This window comes from Lepisosteus platostomus, chromosome 1 (assembly GCF_059453375.1).
Source record: "Lepisosteus platostomus isolate fLepPlt1 chromosome 1, fLepPlt1.hap1, whole genome shotgun sequence".
Classification (NCBI taxonomy): Eukaryota; Metazoa; Chordata; class Actinopteri; order Semionotiformes; family Lepisosteidae; genus Lepisosteus; species Lepisosteus platostomus.
This window is the reverse complement of record NC_142611.1, coordinates 55136345-55147107: the sequence shown is the minus strand read 5'-3', so window position 1 is coordinate 55147107 and position 10763 is coordinate 55136345. Positions and strand designations below refer to the sequence as shown.

General features: G+C 43.7%; 1 protein-coding gene across 6 annotated transcripts in view; it reads left to right on the top strand.

Annotated features, from left to right (window-relative positions):
• The first annotated feature begins 4635 nt into the window (after positions 1-4635).
• The window catches only part of rab11fip5a (RAB11 family interacting protein 5a (class I)), a 56395-nt gene continuing 50267 nt past the window's right edge, over positions 4636-10763 (top strand). For 4 of the 6 annotated variants that reach the window (XR_015937094.1, XM_088632793.1, XM_088632777.1 and 1 more), the window contains exon 1: positions 4911-5866. Coding sequence is in view for 5 of the 6 variants with exons in the window: in XM_088632793.1 (XP_088488919.1) it covers positions 5487-5866 (380 nt within the window). In the remaining variant the exon portion in view is untranslated. The other 2 variants (XM_088632785.1, XM_088632804.1) reach the window with 2 other exon arrangements.

The following is a 10763-nucleotide window of genomic DNA, read 5'->3' as shown; positions in this document are numbered from 1 at the left end:
GCCAGAGGTCATATCTGAGATCTAGCAATGGCTGTAGTGAGAAAAACACACATTCTAAAGCCAAGATCAAAATTCATCTTACATGCCCATCTTTAATTACATTTATGGTACTTAATGGCAATTTCTTTTTTGCCTGTGGCTTTTTTCTCTACAGTGGAGATTTGCCATTAGGTACTGAGTTTGAAATTTGTGATGGGTGAGTAAGCTGGTTTTCAGTAAACCTAGGTCCAGCAACAGGGAATCTGGATGAACGACAGGGTCAGTGAGTGTACCTAAGTCTGTTTTTAGCTGTAGCCTCAATTACCTCCGTAAGGATTGTACTTTGTGTATCAAAAACAGTACAAAAACCACTAAACCACTAAACGCCTTTCAGCAAAGGAGACTCTGAGACATAAAGCTGATCTTTAGGCCTCACTATGGTGATTACAGCTAATACCGGCCATCCAAACCTCAGCCCTGGGTAGCAGCGTGGAGATAAAATGTGGCTCTATAAAATGAGTGATACGTGCAAGGAACAGTTTATCAAGTTGTACTTTGATGACAATCAAGGATCAATACACAATTAAAACCAGAGGATGATGGCCCAGATGGCCACCACTTCCTTTAAGCACCACTAGCAGCCATATCACCCTGCGACTCACAACTGGCAACCCACTGAAGCTCAGCAGGTGTGAGCCTGGTCAGTACCTGGATGGGAGACCTCCTGGGAAAAACTAAGGTTGCTGCTGGAAGAGGTGTTAGTGGGGCCAGCAGGGGGTGCTCATACTGCAGTCCATGTGGGTCCTAATGCCCCAGTATAGTGACGGGGACACTGTACTGTAAACAGGTGTTGTCCTTTGGATGAGATGTAAAGCCTAGGTCCTGACGCTTGATGGTCATTAAAAATCCCAGGGCACTTCTTGAAAAGAGTAGGGGTGTAACCCTAGTGTCCTGGCCAAATTTTCCATTGGCCCTTACCAATCATGGCCTCCTAATAATCCCACTCTATGATTTGGCTACATTACTCTGCTCTCCTCCCCACTGATAGCTGATGTGTGGTGAGTGTTCTGGCGCACTATGGCTGCCGTCGCATCATCCAGGTGGGGCTGCACATTGGTGGTGGTGGAGGGGAGTCCCCATTACCTGTAAAGCGTTTTGAGTGGAGTGTCCAGAAAAGCGCTATATAAGTGTAAGCAATTATTATTATTATTATTTTAATCAATTCTGTGACCTTCTGATTTCTCAGGGAAATCCACACTTGGCTTGTTGTAAAGGGAGAAACTGTGGCCACAGAAGCATTGCTGATCAGGCTGCACACAGCACACGACGGAACTGGAGGAAAAATCTACAATGGTTAGCTAAAATGGAATTCTTGTCCACCTTTTCCCATTTTAGTGGCTCACAGGGGAGCCGGTACTTGTCTCAGCAGGCACCAACAGGCGCAAGAAAGGATGCACCCTGGACAGGACGCCAGTCCATCACAGGGCACAGACAGACACTAGCTCGCACACACTCGTACCACGGGCCATTTTCACAGAAGCCAGTTAAACTGCCAGCAGGTCGTTGGATGGTGGCAGGAAACCGGAGTACCCTGTGGAAACCAAAGCAAACAGGTCCAGAAGTGAACTAAGAGCCCCAGCACAGCAAGGCAGCAATGCTAACCACTGCTCAACCATCCTGCCCCTGATTATAAACCACATAGTCTAAATAGGCCTAATGTCCTCCTGCCATTTGTAACCTTTTAATGAGCCCTGATTGTTCCTAATCATTCCCAACCATCTTCCCAGGACAATAGCTGGTGCCAATATTAGCCTCACAGTTGCTGTGTAGGTGAATGTCCTAGTGTGAGCCCAGAATTCCACATCTCGCTCTAGTCTGGACCTCATGCTCTAAGCCTAAGTTAGGTGGCATATAACCTATTTGTTTTAGCCTGCATTGCAATACTCTTTCCCTCTTGGATTTTCTTGCACTATCTTTTGCCTGTGCTTGAAATACATTGTAGTCTTTTTTTTTCTTTAACTGGATTCTGATGTTTTTTTTTTTAAATATTATAACTCTTTTTCTTTAGTTTGACCTAATTGATTTTGTGAACCATCTGACATACTGTTTTTAGCTTTTGATTTATTCACTGTTTGGGATTCATTTCATCTGTGCTTCAAAAAGAATGTGTTTAAACCCTTGATAAATTTTCCACTGATTTCTTGTATATCTTGTCCCATTTTACATCTCTTAAAATGTCTCATTCCGGCTTCTCGATTACTTAATCAAGCCTGATGCCAAAAGGTGTGCATATGGAAATGGGAGACTGTATTTTTAAATCCAGGGCAGTATAACATAATGAGCTCTGCTAATTGACATTGTTGTAAGAGTTTAACTTCCTAATTTCGCAGTCTAATTAACAGAGTAAGGATTCTGTGACACAATTCTGTATTACAAACGATTGAGGAAGTATTCCTGTACCATTCGAATACCAGTACAATTATTCACTGCACTGGGTGAGAGTATCTGAGAAAGAAATAATAAATACTAAATATGTTTAATATCAAATGTTGGTCTCCATATCAAAAAGTAAGGAGAAAAAAAAACTCCGAGAAATGTTATTTACATAACATTTTAAAAGATTAAACATCGATTAAAAGATTAAACATTGATCAAATTTTAATCAAATCAAAGCACAGAGCAACTGCTTTGCAGCAGTGCGCTATGATCTAGAAAGGTGTCACGTGATTTCTAATACAAACATTTTTGTGTTGGATTAGGTTTGTACATGTTATCTTAATGGGTTGATATTGCTTGCTTTTGTGCAATAATTAAACCTTAAAAGTTAACATAATATCCCGTTCTTTCTCTGCTTGGAAAGGAACAGTGAGAAAGTGTGATACTAAGAGACTTTGTTTAAAAGTGCGAGAGCCTTTGGTCACACCCCCAGAGGGAGAGAGACAATACCATGGAGGTCACAGGAGACGAGTAGGTTTGATTCAGAAATTTCACACGTTGGGAAAAAGGTGTTGTTTTCTTTAGGCCTGCAAAACAAACCTGCATAGAATTTGCAGTGTGTGTGTGAATAATAGGTACATGTTATAAAGCAAGTAATCACAAAGGACACAGAAACCACACTTTTCTCAATATGGGTGTTGTTTTCTAGTTATTATGCAATTTTTCCTGGGCTGTGTACATTTTTATTTTAAAATGATGATGAAATGATTTTTGGAATCAGGCCAGCTACTGTTAAAAACAAAATTCTGCTCTAGTTTTAACTTGATTTGCTGCATTTTGCAAGTCATCAGGCTCTTATTGCCCTACATTCATCACTCTTTGCCTCTAGCCATAGACTTTTTTTTTATTTTAAGAGATTTTCGCAGTGCAACTATTATCAGGATTATTTCTGAAGTACGTTGCTTCTGGTTTTGTGGAAGTCATTTTTAAAGCACCAAATCTGGTAAAGATGAAGAGATGATGACCACGCAAACATTCTGATGGTATTGTTGTCAGAAACGTGTATCAAAATGAAAAAAACACTGCACATTCTAAATTCTGTATTTGAGAGCCATCTCATGTTTTTGTGCTTGAATACTTTTCAGAGACCTCCTGCGTGTCTCTGTATTTATGCATCATGGTGTGGGCTTATCTATAAAATTCCCCTCCTGAGAATTGCATAAAGTAACAGGGTGTGATGTTATTAGTTTTGTGTATGTGTGTTGAGTAAGATAAGAGGTTCATGATCATGGTAGAATGCTTTAACTTTTGAGGGAGCTAATCTGTGTTCTTTAGGGGCTGTTTTACTGAACTGTGCAATTGTATCACTAAGTGGCTTTTGTTGGGGGCTTGTTGGAAATGAGGAAAATGGAAAGAGATGCCTCATGCAGGATCAATGCTTTAAAAATCAGCCATTACAAAAATTAAAAAGGTACTTTCCTCACTGTAACATTTTTCATACGATATATCCTATCTATCTTGTTTTTAATAAAAAATACTAGTAGAATTTATCTCATGGCTATATGAAGCCACACATTTTCACTGGTGTTTAATAGAGACTGAAGCGTTTTACCAAAGTCTCACGGGTCTGATGCCTCGACATTCCACAGAAGATCACAGATTCTAGTAAATGCTCATTGGGATCTTATTGTGGTCTTAATTTCCCAGAAAAGAAATCCAATACAAGCTTTTTTTCGTTCTGAAGCCTTTTGCCAAGGCAAAAAAAAGCTCTGCGCAGAAGTTAAATCAAGACTTTGTTCATTTTGGACTAAAAAGAAGCTACACTGCATAATCCCAAACACGAGCGCGCACACCCTTCACAGACAGTTTAAACAACCTATGAATTGTGGTGAATGCGCAGTGTATAGTAACAATTGTACTCTGGTTTAAAGTGAAGAGTTTGCTAATTTTTTTTCGGCTTTTGATTAGACCACAATTCCCAGTTAGGCGGGTACTGCTAAGCACGAGGTCAGTGTGATGCTGTATTTGTTGGGGGAAACTCGCCCTATGTAGCTGCGCAAGACTCTATTATTGAAGGTACAGCCAGGGTCGGTTTCTTGTACAACCCCAGCAAAAGAATATTCCAGAATATTTTCTGGATTGTGGCCAGTAAATCAGAGCCCCACCCCGCCTTTCAATTCATATTATTGTCAAGAACACGCTGATGAACGTTTGTGATACGGTACAATTAACAATCATTTCTGCACACCCGGTTTGTTTTCAGAGCTGTGTGCACTCAATGATAAATACGGTAAAAAGCAGAAAAAAATCGTTTTTTTTTTCAAAATCACGATTGCAACACACGTCTCACTTATCAGGACCACTGAAATGTTTACTTGAAGAAGTTTTGGCGTTAATTGCACCACGGCTTCATTCCGCAACGGTTGAAATCACATTTCTGCATCTGCAATGTTGTCAGCTCGGAACAGCCTTTCCTAATACCGGTGCGGTAAGTGCAGTTCCTTCTTCCTTGCTGGGTAGGTCGAGAAGACGCTGCAGTTCCGAAAGGCCCGGGCGAATGCTCTTATTACAGCACGCCCAAAGCCTGTAAAGAGAAGCGAAGAAGAATAAAAAAAAATCTTAAGAGAAACCTGCACCAAGTTTCCAACCCAGCTAGCGAGAGCAAGAGTGCTGTTTGGGGTGGGGAGGACTTCCTAGTCCTGCAGCGAGAGTGAACAGCAGAGCAGTGACGTCGCGATTGCTCTGGGCTGCCCAGCCAGTCAGCGGTTTGCGGAGCGGCGGTGCAGAGAGCTGAGTCCGGGCAGGCAGCGCGTCGGCACCAGCTAGGACAAGCCGCGGCAAGCGTTCAGGCACTGCGGGGCTGGGACACACGCCGCCGCCACCACCACCGCAGAGCAAGCAAACTTTGGGAGGAGGCAGACCCAGAATGCGCAGCTATTATTCTGCAGGCTAGATTCCAAAGCTCGAAGGGAGGACGAGGCGGCTACCGTTTTTTTTGGGTGTTGTTTTGTTTTTGACCCCGCACGCCTTTCCTTGTAGTCGCTTCTGCCTGTGCAGCGCATGAGTCCGTGATGTCTTCGTTGCATATCGTGCCGGATGAGCAGAGATGGGTGCCTACACACGTCCAGGTGACTGTCCTGCGGGCCAGGGGCTTGAGGGCGAAAGGCAAGCACGGCACCAGCGACGTGTACACTATTATTCAGGTGGGGAAGGAGAAGTTTTCCACTTCGGTGGTCGAGAAGACGACTGCCCCGGAGTGGAAAGAGGAATGCTCCTTCGAACTGCTGCCCGGGGTGCTGGAGGTGGGGGGACTGAGCGCCTACCCCCCAGGGAGCGGTGACCTGGTCCTCACCGTGATGCACCGAGCTTTGATCGGGCTGGATGTGTTCCTGGGACAAGCCACCATCCCCCTCGACAAAGTGTTTCAAGACGGGACGAGTCTGAGAAACGAGTAGGTTTGCTTTTTACTTTTGTTCTCGTTAGCTGTTTTTTTTTTGCTTGAGTGGCTACAGGGCATATTTGAACTGTTAAATCCTCTCACATGTCTCTCTAGACGTGTAAAATGTTGCATGTTTTTAGTGTAGTTTATTCCCCCGAGGCTGGCCGCCCGGCAATCCGGTGTTCAAAGAAATTGGCGTTAAAATTAATCTTCTTTCGCAAATACCGCACAGGACTATGTGTTTCCAGCAATGTTTCCCCTCTTGACTGGACAATTAGCTGATACAACGGGCAGTTGTGAGTTTTGAAGTTGAAACCGAGATGTATCTCCGGCAAGTTTCGTCGTTGTTTTCTGTTGAAGAAGCACAAACTCATAATCGAGCCTCTCTTCAGTGTTGCAGAATTGATGTCACCATCTGAGGTGGTTTAGGTATAATTTAATACAGTCTTAACTACACGTTAACACCAACCAATAATGCGAATTTGAGTTCAGTTTCAGGCTGGCCTAACGGTTTGCAGTGTGTGCAAATAAAGTTACGTTATGACTTCAAAACGTGAACTCCGATATTAAAAAAAAAAGTTTCGTATTGGGTCATGTCCTTTTTTGTCGTTGTAAATAACGAATTTCCCCCCAAAGATGAGCGATGCCGGTGTCTGCGCAGCACCTGATGACTTCTCCAAACAAAGGTCGGGCCTCTGGATGAGGGTCAATGGGGCTGCAAGGGTGTCAGTGCGTTCGGTCACCCAGCCACTGTTACCAATCTGTGTTTCATCTGAAGGAAAAGAGGCCTGCAATTATTACTCTGCTGCAAAACTACAATCCGGGTGTAACGCTCACTGCTGTGGACCCCGTAATGAGCGAGTACTGTGTGAGATGTACAGCAACCCTGTTACGTAGGCAGCTACTCTTCTGGCTTATTTTGAATCAAGGAAACAACAAACACTTAATGGGGCCCTTACTGCAGTATTTTTTAGGTATCTTCATCCTCATTAATAGTCTAGTTGATTGACGAAACTGTGGAGCAGACTACAGGAAGGGTCCTTCGGGTCTCCTTAGGAGAGCTGCACCCCAGCAGTACTTCGTTGATTGCCTGCACCTCAATGTCTTTCCTCAGACAGAGCTCTGGCACACTCTGCTCAGCCCAGCACTGCACAGTCTGAAGGTTCTGGCTATTTTAGAAATCGTTTACAGCTTTTAAACTCTGGAGATATCCACAAACTATCATGAAAGGGGATATCAAACCCCCCTACTTTATTTTGGGACAGAAATTGCAAAAACAGTTGCAGTTGGTGTCACAGAGCTCCGATCTCTGCAGCCCAGTCCCGAGCTGCCAGTCAGTTAGGGTTCAGGGATTGCCAGTGGTCTCGTGTCATAAACATCCACCCTCCTGGTGGTGACTGTACAGTGGCGCAGCTTGCAGGACCGCTGGTGTCGTCCATCGAGCAGTAGGGTGCTGGGCCCCTCTAACATAAGGGCAACTTTGAGGTTACTGGCACCCCCCCAGACTGACAGCTAGGAGAAGCTCTATTGTTTGTGGCTGGAGAAAGAAACCTGTACGGACCTGTTGGAATAAACTCAAACAGTGCCCGACTCTGGAAATTGTCTGTACAGTGGCTTTTCCTCGTGTATTTTAAAGCCTTTGGTGCCACCCAGTTAAACCATGCTGATATAATTGACGTGCTTGCATCTTCGTTTCCACCCTTTTCTCACAGGGGAGCTCGGTTTTTAATGGTTTAGGAACACCAGCTTCGTAGTGTATGGATCACCTGGTGCTGATGCCCATGTGTCACGTACGCAGACTGCGTTGACGTGGCACGGCCCATCAGCCAGAGGGTGTCGCCATCGGAAGCCTGAGCCGAGAGGAGAGCTGCTGACTCGGCCTCAGGCCGGGAGCAGGACAGAGGCCGAGCCGGTGACCTTGCGGCAAGCCTGAGCCGAGAGGAGAGCTGCTGGCTCGGCCTCAGGCCGGGAGCAGGACAGAGGCCGAGCCGGTGACCTTGCGGCAAGCCTGAGCCGAGAGGAGAGCTGCTGGCTCGGCCTAAGGCCGGGAGCAGGACAGAGGACGAGCCGGTGACCTTGCAGCTGCAAAGGGATGAGTCAGGGAAAAGAGGAAGGAGCAGTCTGCCGCGTCCTGGGGGAGAGTCTAGTGTCAGGAGCTGCCCCACCTTCTCGTTCTCATTCCAGCTGAGCTCAGAGTGCCTCTAATTTGATCGATCGGTTGCTTAATTAGAGTTAACATGCTTCCCAGCTCTCTGCTCCTTGTTCATTGAAGGCCGACTATAAAAAATCTCAGGACTGTCTTCCCAGGGCTGTGGACTGCTGGTCCCTAATGGGGCTGACTGGCGAGTGGGAGAAATATGCCTATTTATTAAATCACATAGCTGCGGAGGGTTTAATTTTATTTTATTAAGAGCTTGTACATCTGTTGCCTGTTGGCAGTTCATTTTGAATGTGTCAGAATGCTGGGCTCAGGTGCCAAGTATGATGCATTGTACCCAGTTCAGCAGTAAGATGACTTGTGTTGGTAGTCCCAGTGCAGGCAAAGGGGAGATCTAGCAGCAGAATAACAGACGTGCTTGGGAAGTGAAGTGCCTAAGGGACAAGAATTCACTGAACGGTCCAAAGACAGGAGCCAGTCCTCTGTCTCACTAGAACTGAGTCCAACACATAACTTTAGTTTGTTACAAGATCTTTGTCTGTCAGGATCTCCTGTTTTAGGGGGTTAAAGGGGTAAAATTGGTTTGCTGCAGTTTCACTTTGGAGCTACTGTAGTAGTCCTACTTTTCTGGGTTGGTGTCCTGCTGCTGTAGGTAGTACGAGGAAAGGAACAGCTCCAGGCTTGGTGTGTGCTCTCTCATACCTGTGAGTTTCTTCCTCACCATCTCTGTCACAGACTGCCTGGAAAGTCTTTGTCAGTGAGGATGGTGAGTCCTGGGTCAAAACTGGTTCTTCACACAAAGGTTTATGGGAGTGTGGAACAAGCTACCTTGCCATGTTGTTGAAGCTGATACCCTATACTCTAAAGTCCCCATAGGGTATACAGATATGCTTCCTTTCAAGATAAGGCTGGATGAGATCCTTGGATCTATTAGCTACTAACTACCAAACAGGATAGATGGGCTGAACAGGCTTGTTCGTAATGGTTCTTGTGTTTCTAGTTGTCAGTTCGGGCTGTGTGCAGAGGCTGAGGTTGTTGCTCCTTTGCAGTTTTGTACGGCCCTGCTGAGATGTAGGATGCAGTCCTTGGGCAGGCAAGTGATAGCATCCTGTTCTTGTGATAAAAGCAGGCAGATCACTCTTTTCCTGTAAAGATCTTTTACTACCTTCCGTAAGCCATGATTCATCGGCTGGATAAGTGCAATTGTGTAAGGAGAAGGAATGACATTAATTCAATGCTTGAATTAGGACTAAGATTTGGCGTCAAGCATACACCGCTAAGAGGGTGTTTGTGACAGACACGGCTCTTCATTAAATCGGCACAAAGAAGTTTGAAGACTACTGCTTTATCACTAACATAAGAACACACATTACAAACAATAAGACCCATCTAGCTTATTTGATTGCTAGTAGCTATTTGAGGATGTCTTCCAACCAGTACATGAAGGAGATCAGTCTACTGGTTCAGCATCATGGGTAGGTAGGTAGGTTATTCCAGACTCCCACAACCCATTGTGTTAAGCAGTACCTCCTTTTACAGTGTTATACATCCTGTACATTTCCCCTTAGTTTGCACTTGTGTCCTTAGGTTTTTGTTTTCCTGTTTATTATGAAGCCATTTATTGTATTGCCTTTGTCAGTGTCTTTGAGGATTTTGAATACTTGTATCAGATCACCTCATAGTCTTCTCCGTTGAAGGCTAAAGACACTCTGTTCCTTCAGTTTGTCAGGATAGGACAATCCATTAAGGCCCTGAAAGTATCTGGTTGCTTTGTTCTGGATTGATTACAGATCAGTAAAACCACTGTAAAGTTGTATTCAATTTATTTTTTGACGAATATTCGAAGTGAGGTCTTAATAAATGGTTCTATAATTTTAGCATAGCATCCCTTGATTTAAAAACAAAGATTTGTAATTAGAAAACCAAACATTGTGGATACCTTTTAATTGCTTCTTCACAGTGTCAAGATGAAAATGTAGTATCAAAATGAACAACTTTCTCATATGTAATTAATTGAGTTTTGGTATTACCATCATTTATTTTTAGTTTTTTGTTTCCTGTAAGTAAAGTTGTCCTTCTCAAAATGTCCACATCATCTGCCAAGTGTCTTACACAGTCTTGCATTTTGTCTGTAAGTTTCCTTTGTTATGTTTCATGTTTATTGATCCTGTTATTTTGGTATCATCTGCAAGCTTGACTATTTTGCTGATGATACCAGAATCTAGATCATTGATGTAGATAAGTAAGAGCAGTAGTCCCAGCACAGATCCCTGTGGTACTCCACTATTAACAGTGCCCATAATCAGAGCATCTTCTCTATATTCCCTGTTTTCTGTCCATTAACTATTCTCGGTCCAGACACATTATTTATCTTGAATGTCTATTGACTGCAATGTTGTATCTAATCTATTAATCTTTTATGAGGAACTTCAAACTCAACTCAGAATCCTTCAGAGAATTTAAATTTACCACATCATATGCTCAGTGTATGTCCATTACTACTGTTTCTTGTTCCAAGAACTTTTGCATGTTCGTTATGCCAAACATGTTTTCAGAATCCATGTGGACTATCTTTCTAAATCAGTGTTAAAAACAGTGTGCGCCTCTTTATAAAATTAAAAAAAGCAACGCTGTTTAAAATGATTTTGTATAATTGCTGTGGGAGCTTGATCGTTGCCTTTGTAAATATGAAGCGCTTTGGTATTCTTTGGGATGACGAGATGTATGTGAATGCGAGGAATTTGTATAAGT